Here is an 18573-nt window from a genome sequence, read left to right as displayed (position 1 = left end):
CTAAAGTTATTCAAGGCATCTCAAAGTGTGTAAAAATTTTTACTTTGTGGGCTTAGTACAGGGTTGCCAGATTTCCAACCAGCCAGGTAGGGACAAATAAAAAAAAATGTCTTTCATTTCACAGCAAGTGAAGACCAAAAAAAAAAAAAGATTTTTAATGCAGAACAGAGTTCCACATTAAGGAACAGTAGCTCTGCACTAAGCACGGAGCTTCTCATGTTTAATGCATTGCAGTTCCGCATTCAACACAAATAGCTCCGTGTTTAGAGATTTTTGAATGGCCCGTATACCGGCATACAGGCCAATCAAAAATCGATAAACACGGAGCTTCTCGTGTTTAATGCGGAACATTGCAGTTCCGCATTCAACAGAAGTAGCTCCGTGTTTAGCAATTTTTGATTAGCCCGTATACCGGTATATGGTCCAATTAAAAATCATTAAACACGGAGCTACTTCTGTTTAATGCTGAACACAAGAAGCTCCGTGTTTAGTGATTTTTGATTGGCCCGTATGCCAGGTATACGGGCCAATCAAAAAAAAAAAAAAAAACAAAGCGGAGGCTGACCGGGATTTAAACCGGCAAGGCGGGACTCAGGATCAGGCTGCTGATCTCGGGACAGTCCCACCCAAATAGGGACATCTGGCAACCCTGGCTTAGTACTTATTACTGTGCATTTATTCAGGAAGTCTATCAGTGTGCAAAGTGCAACTATTTCATGAAGTATGGTCAAAGTGCAGCCATTTTGAAAAGTTTCTTGTGTTGGGTATGTCTATTTGCAAATTGCCTCCATTACAAAGTGTATTTTGTACTATAAAGAGTTACTTAGTGAAGTACTGCCATTTTGGGAAAGTTTCAGTGTGCTATATATTGTTTATTCGCAAAATGCAATTACTTCGAAATGTTTCTTATTCTGAGCTTCTCCTGCACAGTTTATTTACACAGTACAGTTATTTGAAATGTTTCTTACACTGATAAAGAGTGATTTCTTATAGTATAGTGATTTCAAGAGTGTTACAGTGCCCAAGAGACTTATTTTGCAAAGTTCAGTTATTCTAAAATATTACAAGTATGCCCAATAGCGTAATTTTGAAAAGCCCAAAAGCATGATTTCAGAAGTACAAAAGTATAAGGTCACAGTTACTACTGGCATTATATATATATATATATATATATATATATATATATATATATATATATATATATATATATATATATATATATATATATATATATATATATATATATATATATATATATATATATATATATGTATGTGTGTGTGTGTGTGTGTGTGTGTGTGTGTGTGTGTGTGTGTGTGTGTGTGTGTGTGTGTATGAATGTGTGTATGTTCGTGCACATTTGCAAAACCCTTCACTGGTATGTGTTAATATGGCAGATGGATTTCGAAAGCATTCACCACTTGTGTTTGATCAGAATATTGCAGAGAACTGGAGAATATTTGAGCAAGAGTATGATATTTTTATACAAGCAGCTTATTCAGATAAAGATGCATGCACTAGGACATTCATTTTTGCTACATCTAGCTGGGTCAGAGGCCATAGAAAGAGAGCGTTCATTTGTGTATGCACCAGCAGTATATGAAGAAGAAGGTGAAAAACCATCATATTGTTGTACAGGCTGAGTCAAGGGAAAACCCTGAATGTTTAAAATGCAAATCCAGATAGCTGAGTAAACTCCAGACAAATATTCCATTAGAAAGGCACTTGTTTTACATGAGAGATAAGAAACCAGGTGAAGCATTTGCAGCTTATATAACTGACCTGAGAAACAAAGCTGAAACATATTGGTTTGGTGACTTAAAAGATGAGTTGATAAAGGACAGCCTTGTACATGGTATTAATAATGCTGAATTGAGAAAGATTTTGCTTCATGACAGTTATTTAACGGTGAGCAAAGCTATAGAGATTTGGCAAATCCATGAAGTTACAGAGAGGCACACAGGTATGCTTGCAAGTGATGAGTATGGTTTCAACAACTCCAGAGCAAATGCAGACAGTATGCAACATGTGACAAACAGATGCAGTCCTTAGCACATGGCAGCCACAGCCCCTGCTGGTTCGCCAGGGAAACCAAATAGTTTTCCAGCAAGTTCTAAGAAGGGTGCATACTCAGTGCAGTACAAGCATGTGTCAGCAAAACCCAAGTCCAACCTTATTGTTAACTGTCATAATTGTGGAGCCAGCCATGAGCCTAAAAGAGAGAAATGCTTAGCATTTGGTCAGCAATGCCACAAGTGTAAAAACTGGAATCATTTTCAAAAGTTTTCCAAATCAAGTAAACCTCACACAGTTATGGAGAAGGGTCACTCAAAAAAGCAAAATGATCAAGTAGAATTGCAGCAGTTTACTTTTGGGTCTATATTATATCATCGAATGCTTAAAAAAGCAAACGATGAATAATCAACCCCATGGAAGCGAAAGCTTACAATCTCGAAAGCTCAGAACAGCGATTTTTTTTCAAGGGAAAAAAAATCACTGCTTGAAAAAAAAAAAAGAAAAAATTGAAAGAATACATAAAGTGGGGGGCTTCACACCCCCCTACTTAAATATACCAACTCCGAGATCACACTACAGTACCAAAAACAGCAAAGTAATGAAAGCAGCCAAGCAAATTCTTTCCCTGGGAAAGAATTCGCTTAAAAGCCGCTTCACTGTTTTGCCTTTTCGTTGTTTTAAGTTTGACCAAGACGTATTTGATAGAATGCATCTTCGGTCATCTAATAGGAACCTTCTACTTTCCATGTAGATGGTGTATCAGCAGTTGGTGAAAAGGTTGATGCAGTGAATTTGTTAAAAAGAAATTGTCTTCTACTGTCTGGATCAATGGTAAACCCATCGAGCTCAAAGTAGATAATGGTTCAAAGTGCAATGTTATTATGTCAGCAGATACTTTTGCTAAAGTAAGAGCTAATGAGCAACTCAATGTGACTAGTTCTGCGAAACTTGTTGCTTAAGGAGGTGAAGAAATTCAAACCAAAGCTTCAGTAGTGCTTTCATGTTATTTGGCCAAGAACTGTTATATGTTGCTGTTTTATGTGGTTTGAAGACCAGTACAGTCTTTATTGGGTCTCAGAAACAGTTTAAGAATGCATCTACTTTCTTTTACCAAAGAAGTTCATCAGATAAGCATGTATCCTACTTCAAATTTCTCCGAAACAATTTTTTCAGTATATGCTGATGTTTTCGATGACAAGTTGGGCAAATGTCCAATTGTGTATTCTATGAAATTAGACCCAGAGGTCAGTCCAGTGATCAGACCAGCAAGAAAAGTTCTGATAGTCATGCAAGTTAGAGTCAATGCTCAGCTGGATAAAATGGTGCAGTAAGGTGTAAATTGTCCAGTTACAGAACCCACTGAATGGGTTTCATCCATGATAGCAGCTGACAAAAAAGGCTCAGATGAAATCAGAATATGTATTGACCGAAGAGATTTGAACAAAGCATTGAAGAGGCCACATCATCCAATATGTACATGCGAAGAGGTTGCAGCCCTAATACCGAATGCCGCTTTTTTCTGTCTTAGATGCAAAGTGTTTGTTTTGGCAAGTGATACTTCATCGCAAATCTTCATTACTGCCTACTTTCAGTACCCCGTTTGGCAGATATAGATCCTAAGGATGCCATTTGGAATAAATTCTGCAAGTGAAGTCTTTCAGCGTGCAATGGAACAACTTTTTTCAGGATATCTCTGTGCCATAATTGTAGAAGATTTATTAGTTGGAGGTAATGGTGAAGCAGAGCATGACAGAAATCTTAAGAGAGTTCTAGACAGAGCACATGAAGTGAACTTAAAGATCAATCCTCTGAAGTGTAAATTCAGACTACTAGAAGTTACATATTTTGGTCATTTATTTACTAGTACCGGCTTGCAACCAGACCGGTCTAAACAAGCAGCCATTCTCAAGATGCCAGAGCCAGATAATGTTCAAGCTCTACAGGTATGGTCAACTATTTAGGCAAGTTTATACCAGACTTCAGTGAGCTGACAGCACCTTTAAGAGAGCTGACATGGAAAAATGTCACATGGTCTTGGTTAGAACAGCTCCAGAAAGCATTTGTTGACCTCAAGCGTAAAATTGCCACCCCACGTACATTAAGATATTGTGATGTTAACAAACCAGCAACCTTTTCCTGTGATGCTTCAAAATTTGGTCTTGGCACAGTCATTCTTCAGGAAGGCATACCAATAGCCTATGCATCGAGAACTCTTACCCAAACTGAAATGCATTATGTTCAGATTGAGGAAGACCTTTTGGCAAAAGTGCTTGCGTGTTCCAAGTTTCATGATTATATTTATGGTCGAGCTATTCAGATTGAAACTGATCACCAACCTCTAGGTACTATTTTAAAGAAGCCTATGCATTTTGTTCCAGCAAGATTACAAATAATGATGCTCAAATTATCCATGGTGGTACAGCAGTAGTGTTGTTGCCTCACAGCAAGAGGTTCTCCTGTTCGATTCTCGGCTGGAGTGCCTTCTGTGTGAAGTCTGCATGTCCTCCCCATGGTTGAGTGGCCTCAGAAAGACATGCGTGAATGGGCATGCCTTTGCTGAAGGTTGGGCATCAGGCTGGCAACTCGGCACCATAAAAATCAACTGCCAATCATTAGCAGACCGGATATCCGCTGTGTTGACCCCTAACCAGAAAAAGCTGAAAAGACAAACAACAACATGGTCAAATTGCAAAAGTACAACTTCAAAATGGTCTGTAAAAAAGGCAAACTTCTTTATCTGGCTGATACCTTATCCAGATTGCCCAGAAATACAATGGAACAGCTTCATGAAGAGAATTTTGACTTTGACATCATGGAAGTGTACAAAGACTGATTCAATTTTGCAAAAGCCAATTTGGAGATAAACAACTTTCTAGAAAAAAGAGCCACCCAAGAAGTCAAACCGGATCAGGCAAGGTCCTATGTTTTATTTGATTCTTTTAGTTTCCAAGAAAATCAGAGTAATCAGGCCCATTCTGAATCTCGGTAGCTTAAACTAGTATATAAGGAAAACCAATATCCAGATAGTCACTGTGCAGTAAATTCTTCCTTGTCAACAGAATGGAGATTTGTCATGCTCTATAAATCTCTAGGATGCCTATATCCATACAACAATAACTAAAGTTTTCGGGAGATTCCTGTGATTCCATGGAGCAATTCATAATCAGTTCAGAGCCTTGCCATTTGGTCTCACCGCAGCCTCCCAACAGGTATCCACCTACTGCATGGCACCTCTAGCAACCTATGAATGACTGCTGTAAGTTAGGATCTTTCTGTACCTAGATGACCAGCTCATCATCTCTACTGTAATACAGTCATTGATTTATGCAAGAGGCAACTTACTTCAGCTTTGTCTGTCCATGGGGTATCAGTGAACACTACAAAGTCCCAGATGGAGCCAGCACAAGATCTCTAGAGTCTGCAGCTAATCTCCTATTACAACACCCTTCTCTGAAAGCTGCTTCTAGTCTAAAATGTCTGGGGCTAATGTTACTTACAATAAATCAGTGCCATTTGCAAGGCTTCATACAAGAATTCTGAAGTGAAACCTCCATGTTCAGTTGTCTTGGCTGGGAGAGCCTTTCCACCAAACAGTTCCATCATACATAACATGCTGATGACATCTATACTGGTGGTTACATGTAGTGTACTTAAACAAGAGATGTCTCATCACCATGGCTGTGTCCAAACTAGGGTGTGGTCATTGCTTAGGGCATACAGTCCAAAGGATATGAATGCAATGGGAAATCAGACCACAAATCAACATTCTGGAGATATGAATTATTCTCCTAGTATTGCAGGCCTTTGTGGACCATCTTCTACAGGATACAACTAAGATCCATTCAGACAATATATCAGTAAAGTGGTAGGTACATCAGCAAGCAATTGGGCAACTGATCCTATCCCCCTCTTTCAGTTAGCAATGAGAGTCTGGGAGTGGGCAACAGACAGACAGCACTTTCTGCTAGCAATGCACATCCTCAGTCGTGACAAACCAATATCACACAAGTTCAACAGGTGCATCCTGGTGCCACATGAGTGGTTCATCAGTCTTGCAACAACAATAATGATTTTATGTTATTCAGGAAAGCCTCACTGCAACAATTTTACTTCCATGACCAACACCGAATGCAGTAGCTTTTTCTTCCTCATCACTTTACAGGAACAGACTCCCCAGGATGCTGCAGTCCAGCAGTGGCCAATGATGCTAATCTATGCATTTCCACCCCTTCCCCATATAACAAGATTCCTGCAAAAAGCAAAGTTATACAGAGCCAAAGTGATTCTTATAGCCCCTTTTTGGCCCCATCAATTATGGTTCCATCTTCTTTGGAAATATCTCAAGAAGAAACCATAGTTCATAAGCCTCATTTGGACCTTATATGCCATTATTCTGGCAAGCCTCACACAGACATTCAATTCTTTAAATTAACAGCATAGTTTCTTAAGTTCCCCTGAAGGCCGTTTCCAAGCTTACCCTCCAAGGGTGATCCAAATCCTTTTGTCAGCCCAAAGACCCAGTACAGGAAGAAATAAAGTTAAATGGACACAATTTCTCCCCGTTTTCTTGTATTCTCCAGTTCCTGACTAAATTATTCAATGGAAATTTTAGCCTCTCAGCCATCACAAAACATTTAGATGCTGTCTCAGTCTTTCATCAAGGATTCATTTACACTTCTTTGGTTTCTCAAAAGGCTTGCAAAGTAATTACATGAGGTACCTTTCTGCTGAGACTACCTGTTAAAGAAATCATCCTCCTTGGAATCTCAAGTTTATTTATGAAAAACTCAGTAGAGCTCAGATTTCTTTCTTGGAAAACACTTTTTTTTCACAGTGACAACCTCAGCAAGGAGAGTCTTGGATTTACAAGCTCTGTCATTCTGTCTATCCCCTGTGTTTAGTTTTCCATAAATTCAGATTCTTTATGAACCCCCCTCCAGCATTCATACTGAAGGTATCATGATTCCAAGTTAAAATATGTAATCTTTACATTTGTACTTAGTATGGGTATGCTTACATTATATAGCAGCAAAAAATACCTTGGTGAGTAATTATTAAAAAACATAACTTTTAAAATGGCCAGAATATTTACAGTCAGTCAATGTCCATGACCTGGAAAACTGATCACTCAAACTAAACAAGCAGGCAACAAACACTAGATGAAATTAAAGCAGTTGTGCTCAGTTCTTCAGTCTTCCTCCCTTAAGACCTTGTCCTCTATTACTGAAGCTCACTAGTAATTACACTGTTGCATTTCTCTATAATGTCGACTTAAATAAAAAGCATATTTTATATTTTCACTACCACTTTCACTGCCACCAACATACAACACATCTGAATTAAAAAGATGCATAAAAGATGTTTTCCTAAGTGCATCCCAGTCTGCTTTTCTGACAGAAGTTAAAATTTTTAGTCACTGCAGTGGCTGGTTGGGGTGAGAATTACAATGAAATGCCTTTCGTGGGGGGATAAGAAGGCTCTACACAATGCAGATATGCAGCTGCTGCTGAGCTCATTTTACAGACCTGAAAAGGTAACTGATTGTTGTTGTTGTCTTTCGGCTTTTTCCAGTTAGGGATCGCCACAGCGGAACTCTGGTCCGCTAATGATTGGCAGTAGATTTTGACAAACACCGAGGTGCCAGCTCAACGTTCAACCTTCAACGAAGGCACGCCCATTTACGCATGTCTTTTGAACGCCCACCCAACCGCAGGGAGGACATGCAGACTCTACACAGAAGGCACTCCCCGCACTCCAGCCGAGAATCGAACGGGAGAACCTCTTGCTGTGAGCCAACAATGCTACCGCTGCACTACCACGGATGAAAAGGTAACTGATTGTAAAAAAATGCTAATTTTTTCCAGGTTTACTGACATCTTTGCATCTTGACACCAGGTGCAGTAGCCCCTTCTTCCATACCATTCCTATGGCTGTACCACTGCTTGCCAGGATAGGCTCTGGCACCCCCATAAACCTAAGCAGTATAAGCTAGTACATGATAATGAATTAACTGTGGTACAAATTTGCCCTTATCTCTTCCAGTTTCTCTTTCCAAATTAGGAACTCAGGTGTTAGATAGGGCCCTATGAACATCACAGATAAATACTAGTTCTTTGGTATAGAAGTCTGAGCAAGTAGTCAGAGTGTAGAACTTATGATAGCATTCCAAATCTGTGGTACAAGAAGAACTCAACATTTTGGACTACATGATAAATGTTTTTTTTTTTATTATTATTACATATGTGAAAATACAGGAACCTCTTTGGGTTTTGCATTGTGCACGTCCAAATGTCTACTATGAGTGGACGAAACTGAATGCAAAGAGGATCAGAATCCCCATATTGTATTCACTGAAAAAAATGGCTGAAAAAACACCTTTTCAAATGTTTTTTGCAAGGGGACAAGCCTTCTGCACCCCAGTGTGTGTGGGTAAGCACCCCCCCCCCACACACACACACACACACAAACTTAGCTATAAAAAACTCCACTGTCGTTCCAACTCGAAAAAGGGGAAATTCCACTGAAGATGGCATCACTGCTGGCAGAACTCACTGACAGCGATTTCCTGCCAAGGAACTCCAATCATTAGTGGGTTGAACGACGAGCAACTGAAGCATGAGAGTCCATACTTTGTCCACACGTGCGTTACACATTAGACTCAACAGCAGATCGTCTGCCTTAGAATTTGAATAAATTATTGTTGTTTGTTTGCTTATTTCCCTGAAACGCTAATTTCACCTAAAACGCGGCTTTTCAGCGCTTCTGTGGCTTCCTAGTGATATCTGCATTGCTTACTGCACTTATTTCCTTGTTTCACTTGAAAGAAAGTTACTGTTTGTCGTTTTTGCATTTAAGTTACCTGTAACACATTGCATTTAAGTTACCTGGCACTTGTTCACTAAGTCAGCACTAAAAAATTAAAAGCACTGCACCCTCACAAATTCCCCTTGAGTACCTTGTTCCCCATTGGCCCTTTTTTTCAATTATAAAGGAATTCCCAATACTATTCTAGCATGTCCAAAGGTCAGTTGTTAATCTCCTCTCCGGTCCAGCTGGTGAATCTGGGAATCTTGAGGCAATGTTACAACTGCCTCATGTACACAGACAACCCTCTCCTCCTCCCAACAAATTCCAACACGTGAGAGATGCAACCATATAACCAAACTGGAGGCTAAGCTCTCTCAACTCAGTACTGGCATAACCAGTCAGGAGGAGAAGGAAACCACACTCACTACAATTCCAGTCTCACATAGACCTACCACGACAGCAAACCAAACACATAAAGACACAAAAATATACTCGGAGGTTCTAAATAAAAATCTGCATAAGCAGCAGAGACCTCCAAAGCAGACACCCAAGCAACTGCTACCCCAAAACAAAACACGTGCAACACATAGCTCACAAAGCCAGTGTGCTGAACAGTCACAGCCCTTAAGGCTAAACAACACACCTGATACACTTGTAATAGGTGACTCTATCATCAGGCACACTGACGTCCTGCTCACCAGGCTGAACAAGGAGAAGGTCATGGTGAGCTGCCTGTCGGGCGCTAGGATCCGCCACATAACACAAGCACTCAGGTCACTCCAAAGCAAGTACAAATATGACTCAGTCATTGTCCATGCTGGTGTGAATGACCTGAGACGTACCTCCCTGGACTACATGAAAAGTGACATAGAGGAGCTCTCTGAGCATGTAGCCCAGGCCAGTATGACCCTGACCTTGAGTAGCATCTTACCCTTACCAAGAATGATGCCACAATATGAAGACAAGATGATCAATTTCAACAATTGGCTTAAGTATTGGTGTCATTCAAAGGGGATCCAATGCCTGTCAGCCTGGGATGACATACTCGACAAGCCCCGATGCTTCACTAGGGACGGCTTGCACCTGTCACCCCTGGGCTTTCGGATATTGGCAAAGGCTCTTGCTACCCCCATAGTGCCTTTTTTAGGCAAGGCTCAAAAGACAAACCCACCTCCATAGGTATCACAAGGGATAAGAAACTAAGAGTAATGCTACTCAACGCCAGAAGTCTAAACCTCAAGATGCATGCACTCGAAACTCTCCTTAGCATGGAGAACATCGATATCTGTGCAGTAACAGAAACCTGGTTCAAGGTTCCTGAGAGCACACCAGCACTACCAGGTTATACCTCATACCATGCTTTTCGGCCCCAAAACTTGGACCAAACCACAAAAGGAGGGGGAGTATCAATATTCGTCAAAGATACCCACACCTCCAGGTTGGTGGCACAGCACGAAGCATCAGAGACTATCCATGTGCAACTAACAGTGGGTAAAACTGCCTTCCAGTTTATAGCCTGCTACAGACCACCCTCCCAAACCCAGGAACCCCACTCGGCCCTCCTGAGAACACTGGAAAATATGAAGGTCTCTCCAAACACCATTATATTGGGCGACTTCAACTACCCAAACATAGACTGGGAGCATTACTCTAGCTCCAACACCCTAGCCCAAAGGTTCCTAGAATTTATAAACTCAAATGCTATGGAACAACTTGTTACCACTCCCACAAGAGGGGAAAATATACTGGACCTGATCATCACCAACATGGGGACTCTATGCTCCAGACCAGAAGTGTATCCCTCACTGGTAAGATCAGACCATAAACTAATCTCACTGGATATTCACATCCCAACACCACCCCCTGCCCAGAAAACCACAGTGAAAAACTTCTATAAAGCAAATTTCACACTCCTCAAAACCGAGGTGGAATCCTTCAAAGCCCCCAGGCCTGTGGAAAATACGGCCCAGACTGCAGAATCCTTTATAAACTCATTCTATGAACACCTTCAGGAATGCATGGATCTTGCAATCCCAAATAAAACCAAGACCCAATCCTCCAAAGGCCAGCCATAAACAAACTATACAATAGAAGGAGGAAGCTACTACATGATACAGCAAAATCCCAAAAAGGGAAGGCATCTCTGATCAGTATTAGCAAAAAACTATGGGCACTCATAAAATCGTCTAAGGCCAGCTTCGAGAGAAAAATTGCACAGGACACTAAGGATAATCACAATGCTTTCGGAACCTGGGTGGGAATTCCCAGATATGCTCAGAATTAGTCCAAAATGACAAAAAATACACCGAGCCCACAGACATTGCCAACATCCTAGCTGACAGGTTCAGTGCAAACTCCCCCCCTCCCACCAAAAGGGCAAATATCTGTCCCAGCAAAGTGCTGCCCCCCTGACATCTCAGATGCTCAGATAAGAGCCGCCCTCTCCAAAGCAAAAAACACAGCATCAATGGGACCAGACGGTGTCCCGGGCTGCGTCCTACATGAACTCCAAGAAGAGCCAAACCCAAACATAAAACTACTGTTCAATCTCAGCCTTACTACAGGATATGTACCCAAAGAGTGGCGTACAGCAACAGTGGTCCCTCTCCACAAAGGTGGTGCCTCAACGGATCCTGGAAACTATCGCCCCATAAGCCTGACTAGCTTGGTCTGCAAAGCTATGGAAAGGATCATCATGGACCTCATAAATAAAGATATTGGGGACCTACAGACACTGGATCCTACCCAGTTCGGCTTTGTTAAGGGCAGATCCTGCCTCTTAAACCTGGTTGATTTCTTTGAAACAGTCCCCAAGGCCATTGACGAGGTGAAGGTGGTCCACACAGCCTACCTGGACCTCGCAAAAGCCTTCGATACAATACCCCACTCGGGCATTATAGATAAGCTCACCAGCTTAAATATAAACCCCTATGTCACTAGATGGGTTGCAAACTGGCTCAAGGACAGAACCCACATGGTTAGAATTGCTGGAGCCATGTCAGACTCCAAACCAGTTTCAAGTGGCATCCCACAAGGCTCAGTCCTGGGACCTCTCTTGTTCGGTATATATTTCTCGGAAGTACAGGCCAACACGGAAGGACTGTGGCTGACCAAGTTCACAGATGACTGCAAACTAGGCGCCATAATCGACTCTCCAGCCGACACAAGCATCCTCCAAAAGGGCCACATAGAAACAGACAACTGGTGCCAGAGCCATGGCCTCAAGCTAAACACCAAAAAGTGTATAGTCATCCCCTTTGGCAAAAACAAAGTGCCCACAAATTACCACATAGGTAGTAATCCATTAAGTACAGAAGAAGTAATTAGGGACCCGGGGACCCAAGTTGATAGCAATCTCTCATTTGACAACCACGTGGCCAAAGTGGTTAAATGAACATTTTATATAGCCCACCTAATCATGAAGGGATTCACATCTAGATCAGGGGAGGACATCATGCCTCTTTACTCATCCCTCATCAGGCCCATAATTGAGTACAATGCCCCTTTTGGGATGTACCTTACCAGACACCTGCATCAACTGGAAAGACCCCAAAAGTACCTCACCAAGAGGATCAAAGGGCTCAAACAGATGCCATATGCTGCCCGGTTAAAGAAACTCCAGCTCTACTCAGTGGCATACCGCCTGCTCAGAGGCGATCTGTGCCTGACATATAAAGCCATGTCCAACCCGGAATTAATGGACATGCTGCACCTCAGAAAATCCAAATCCCATCGAGCTACGTGCTCGAGAGACTTGAACCTCAGCACTGAAATAAATAGGACATGCTGGAGGGACAGATTCATAACCCAGAGGCTCCCTTCACTCTGGAATAAAATCCCAGTCAAGGTTAGGCAGAGTCCCTCATTGACTCTCTTCAAAAGGAATCTTGATGAGTGGATGGGAGATCGTAGGTTTACCCCAGGTATCACTTCTGTGTCATTGCTAGACAGAGGCACAGTATACTAACCTTGAAAAAGGGCATAGCAAAATTAATTTAAAATGGGTGGCGAATAGGGTTGCCACCTTCCTTCACGGCTAAAACCGGAGCAAAGCCACGCCCCTCACATCACTAGTAACCCCGCCCAGCCCAACCCCTTCTCCCGCCAACATACCTCCTATTTTGTGATGTCATGACAGCATCACTCAACGGGAACGCCCTCTTTTTTCGTTCCCGCCGCCTGCTTTTGGCTGATTTACTATGCTTTTCTGTAAAAAAAGCATAGTAAATCAGCCGATTTACAAACTCCGATAGTCTGTTTCCTTTTTGAAACAGAATACCGGAGTTTGTACAGTGTTTTCCGGACTACCGGAGAATCAGTTTGATTTCCTGATAGTCCGGAAAAAAAACGGAGGGGTGGCAAGCCTAGTGGCGAAAGCCAAACACACTCTGGCTAGGCTTATAAATGCCCTAGGGCAGATAGCCTAGTATGAACCTATGAACCTATTAATATGTCACACTTGCCTAGACCCCCCCCCCCCGTGGCACTCCCAACTAAGCATGAAATGTAGTGTGAAGGATCAAGCTAGATAGCGGTAAAAATTTCTGTGACAAAAAGTCAGCTTTCTACCCATAAAATAACTAAATAGACTATATCAAATACAGTGAGGTAGAAAAAATCACATGTGATGACTAAAATGTTTTATTTTAAAAATAGTGATATATGTTTTGAGGCACTGAAATTTACATTTTGTGTCTAATTATAATTTTATATTTGGCTTTCTAACTCTGAAAACTTTTGATGGTCTCTGCACTATATGAGCTATTGAACTCACTAATGGTTGATGATTTTAACGGGAAATCTTTATTCCAATTTGTCTTGCGATGAAAATCAATGTAGGTGTTTTCCTTTGCTTTGAAGAAACAAATAAAATGACAAGAATGCATTTTTATAGTTTGGAATCTCCTGGTAGGAATATAAGCTTCTTTGTGTGATTGGTATCTATTACCCTTTGTTGATATCCAGTTATGAATGGATGCCATGCTTTAGTTAAATGTTATCAGAAGGGGAAGTGGGTAAAGGAAACATACCTTTCAACTTTCCCTGATTTTGCTGAATATGTTTGCAATATCCCTCATAACATTTTTGAATTTCTGGTAATTCACTGAGAATTACAGTCAACCAATAAAGCCAAACTTTAGAGTTTCATATTTCTTAGTTTTCAGAAAAAGCATGTTGACACAAAGCTTGTTGTTCTAATTACGTTTTAAGAAAATGAGAGTAATATAAAAAAGTCCTTAATTTTTACCATTTAGCACCCCCCCCCCCTAATTATTTTTGTTTTTCTTCAGAATTTTTCAGCAAAGAAGTTGGGAGGTGTGATTAGAAGTCTTGCCCAGATAAAATAATACAGGAGAGAAACTTTAGACATCTTGATTTGTGAAGTACAAGCAGTGTGTTCAGCTGATATACAGTATATAGATGTGCCTCAGTGCTACAGAATGGGGGAGGGGGATAACTGCTCCATAAATCCACTGGATAGATGAAGGAAAGAAACAAGGGAAGATATTTGCATGAATGAGTGTGCTAACAGAGTCATGTTCATGCTTACTGATACTGCTGTTAGGCAAATGTCTAGTGCATCTGGATGAACAAAAGTGAGTGAGAAGCAGTCAGGGGTTGGACATAGTGCTCTCTGGCTGTGGGGGATGTACAATGCCTGTGCACTGGAATGTGAGCAGCTTAATGCTGGATGTAACATGCCTGAGGGGGTAGATTCTAGAGGCAAAGAGGTAATGTTTCCACTCTGCAGAAGTCTATTCAGACCACACATTGAATAATGAGTACAGTTCTGGAGATGATGCAAGAAAAGGGACACCAGGTTGATGGGAGGAATTCAGGAGAACATACCAGAAAACTCTTTTGGATGGAGGAAAAGGGATATGACATGAATAGCTGTAGCTCCTCTAATTACAGACCTAAAGAGACGTAAGGACATGCAATGGTGACAGGTCATGTCAGGAAGATATGAAGGGAAAGAAAAGGTGACACACTGGAAAGACTAATTAATCCTTGGATTTGGAAGGTATTTCTTCACAGAAAGCCTTATGGACTCATAAAATGGAGTCCAGAAATTGGTGGAGATGAAATACGTGGAAACAGTCAGAAGGTATGGGACAGAAAGTGTGAGGGGGAATGGTGGAACAGTGAGAGTTATTTTATTTTATTTTATTGTTATTTGTTTTCTGGGAGCCACAGGGTATCCATTTTCAGTGGAGGCCTGGGGAGAAAAGTTCCAGATTACATCACAAAAAGCATTCTGTAAATATTAGGCATTATAAAATTATTGCAAAAGACGGTACATTAAAAACTAGAGATATTATATTAAACATAATATAGTAATTAAACACTTCTGTTTACAAATATTATGCAGCAGCAAAAATGTTTCCTATATGACTAGTGAGTGTGAAATAAAGATGGATAGGAGATGTTAAGAAGGATGACTGTCTGTCCTTGCATTAAACCTCCTAATGTGCAGTAGTCTGTTAGACTAGAATGTTGAATGCATCTAGCTTTGCGTCTACTTCTGCCTTCAGGCAAATGTTATCTTAATGCAATGTAATGCCCTATTGTAAATCATACAGCTGGTCTGAATAAGTTCTAAGGCACCTAAACATGTTCAGTTAAAATAAATGCTTCAAATCATTTTTCATGTTGACATTTTTAAATAGTGGTTTTGTAGTCTAATGTATCACGTCTCTGTATTTATTAAGAATGATGAAAATTATTCTGATAATTATGAAAAACTGATAGACGGATCAGAACTTATATATTAGATTTCTTTTAGATCCATTTCTGTTGACCTATTGTAACTTAAAATACTCAGGTTGTCAACATTTAATTTATTTTAATACAATGTGGTCTGCAAATGGGCAGCACAATGGCACAGTGGTAATTGTTACCATTCATAGTTTCACAGTTCAGGCATGTTCTCTGCCTACTGGCAAAGTAGAATTTACATGTTATCCTGAAGTTCATTTGGATTCACTGGAAAATGTAACTGTCCATGCATACACCTTTCATCTTTGCCCTTGTAGCTTGGGTTATGGCTGAAATGAGCCTATATGGCTCATTCTGTATCCCTTCTTAAAAAAGTTCTGCTACTGTCTGGGAAACTAGACAATTACTAGAGGAATTTGTGGGGAAATAGCTAAAATTGAATTTTTGGAACACAAAAATAGTGTACCCGGTGTTGATCATAACGGTGAATGTTGCATGTTTGGATAGTGATGTTATGACAATAAAGAGTAAGATATTATGGTGGGAGATCTGATAGTAGAATATGAGAGGCTTGTGTTGCATTATGGTAGTGTTTTTTTTCCAGTCAGGATTTTTACTTGACTTTGCTGAGTTTTAACAAATGTTTGTTCATAAACTATACACATAATATGGTTCCACTTGAAACCATCGAATGTTCAGAACATCGAAGTTCTGATCATCGAGACCAGAACATCGATGTTCAGAACATCAAAGGTTCAAAGTGGAAGTGCCAGGTAAGTAAAATTGTAAACTTTTGGGTGTGTATGCAGGGCAGCAAGGTGCCCTGCATGTTGTGTGTGTGTGTGTGTGTGTGTGTGTGTGTGTGTGTGTGTGTGTGTGTGTGTGTGTGTGCCATCTGAGTGTTGGCATTGCAGGTAGGGCACGGGAAATCTCCCGTTTAGCGCTACCACATATAGCGGTAAATGGGAGATTTCCCTTACCCCACTGTAGTGCGATCTCAGAGTTGGAATATTAAAGTAGGGGGTGTGTGGGGGGTGCAGGGAGGCGAAGCCCCACTGCATAAAATAGTTTTTGTAAGTTTATTTGTTTTTGTGTGGTTCATTTTGAACCTTCGATGGTCTGAACATCGATGTTCTGGTCTCGATGATCAGAACTTCGATATTCTGAACATTCGATGGTTTCAAGTGGAACCGCAGAATATACCATTCTAGTTCCTTGGATTCAAACATATAAGCAGTAAGTGCAGCAAATGAATAGACATAGAACATTGACACATAATTTTTAAAATGCGAGTCTTTATGTTGAGAAAAAAGACAGAGACTCATTGCAGCTGAAAGTTGATTTTAACATTGACAGTGCTTTCATTCTAGGCAGAAGAGATTACCCTGGTACAAAGAACAGACCCCTGCTCTTCTCGAGCAGATCAGCTCTCAAGGAGTGACTCGACTGATTTGGCTACGAAAGCTGGCTCTTTTGAAACTCACAACTTTAATGGATAAGTACTCACCTACCTGCAAGCAGGGCTGGAACTGGTAAGTACCTTCTAGTGACACATGCAAGACAACAAGGTGTGCTATTAGAAACTATGCCCCTGCAAAGGCTTAACTTTATTTAACTTGTTAACTGAACAGGACTCAAGGACTCACTAGATACAAGTACTTATTTTTAGAGGTGATGCAGGGGATTTGGTCTCATAAAATGACTCATTCAACATCAGATGATATGGAAATAAAGGTTGTGGGATCCAAATGTAGGTTAACAGACTATAGCATGTTTGCATTTTATTGCTCAAATACTCTGTACTGCACTGGTAGGCAAATAAATGACATACCTTACTGAGGACAAAACTCAGAACACTAGAATATTGTATGTCTTGATAAAAGCATATTATGCTTGTCAGGCAAAGGTATTATGATAATCATTGCTTACACAGTACGTGTCATGTGACAGGAATTGTAAGGCTGGAAAATTACTTTCTTTTTTTAATTCCTTTTCCCTGCCCCTTACCTGCAAACCATCAAACTGCCTTTGTGGCCATACCCATCTGTTCATTGTCTTCAGCATGATGGCTAAATCACAGCATTACTGTCATCTGAAAAGATATAAGGGATTTTCACATCTTTTATTCCTAACCCATCTGCCTGTAGTCTATATCTGAGTTCAGAGATGTGAAGGCCTGCTATGCCTTCTCCCTCCCACACATGTATATTGAAAGTTACTATGCAGACATGGCTTGACAGAACCAAAGGGACATTTTCAGTACATATGCTGCATGCTGTGCTCCTCTGTCTCCATTAGGTGCTGACAATATAGAAGACTAGACCATCTCCCTTCCTTAAGATAGGTGAGCCAGTTCTGGCCTCTTAATCCCACCATCTCATCAATAGCTACTCTAGCATGCAGGTCACTGGGCAATCCCATGTCATTTGAGTTGCAGTCAGGGCTTTATCACTCTGCATAATGGAGCTGATCAGGTGTACTTTAAAATCAGGAAAATGAATTTAGAATATTGCATAAATTATCATTTAAGACACTAAACTAGAGACCAGTACCAGTGCTGTAATTGTCGTGTGAAATGCATAGTCCCATATTAGTGGACAGCAAGAGTTGCACATGCAGAATGTAAAAATGATAACATGGTACAAGCAAACTTACCACAAACCACATTTTTGCCAGCAGCAGTATCTGTCTCAGTTATGCAAAAATATAAATTGCTGGGTTAAGGGAAACCATATGAAAATAATGAAGACTGAGACCATTTTAAAGTAATAACTCTTATTACATATGGGTTTCTGAAAATGCAATACATTTCAAAGGAAACATGTTGTAGCTTGCTAATGAAGTCACTTCAACAAATAGTAATACTTTATTCTGAAATGCATTTCTAAAATTTCCTGCCATTAGCTTTGAGACCAAATACATCTGGTTTATAGGGGTAGAGGCCCTACCTCTTCTATAACCTGGTGAAACTAAATACAGAAATTACCACTTAAACTACTGTTACACAACACGGAGACAAAGAGTGATATA

General features: G+C 40.6%; 1 protein-coding gene across 3 annotated transcripts in view; it reads left to right on the top strand.

Annotated features, from left to right (window-relative positions):
• LOC122800063 (rho GTPase-activating protein 7-like) overlaps positions 1-18573 on the top strand; it is a 988694-nt gene that overhangs the window by 703562 nt on the left and 266559 nt on the right. For all 3 annotated transcript variants that reach the window (XM_044069557.1, XM_044069559.1, XM_044069558.1), the window contains one exon: positions 16914-17075. In XM_044069557.1, the coding sequence (XP_043925492.1) occupies positions 16914-17075 (162 nt within the window). The remainder of the gene's footprint in view (positions 1-16913; positions 17076-18573) is intronic.

Source organism: Protopterus annectens, chromosome 4.part0 (genome assembly GCF_019279795.1).
Source record: "Protopterus annectens isolate FY-2018-M chromosome 4.part0, PAN1.0, whole genome shotgun sequence".
NCBI classification, from domain to species: domain Eukaryota; kingdom Metazoa; phylum Chordata; order Ceratodontiformes; family Protopteridae; genus Protopterus; species Protopterus annectens.
Note: the sequence above shows the minus strand (reverse complement) of the source record. Positions and strands in the feature narration are given on the sequence as shown.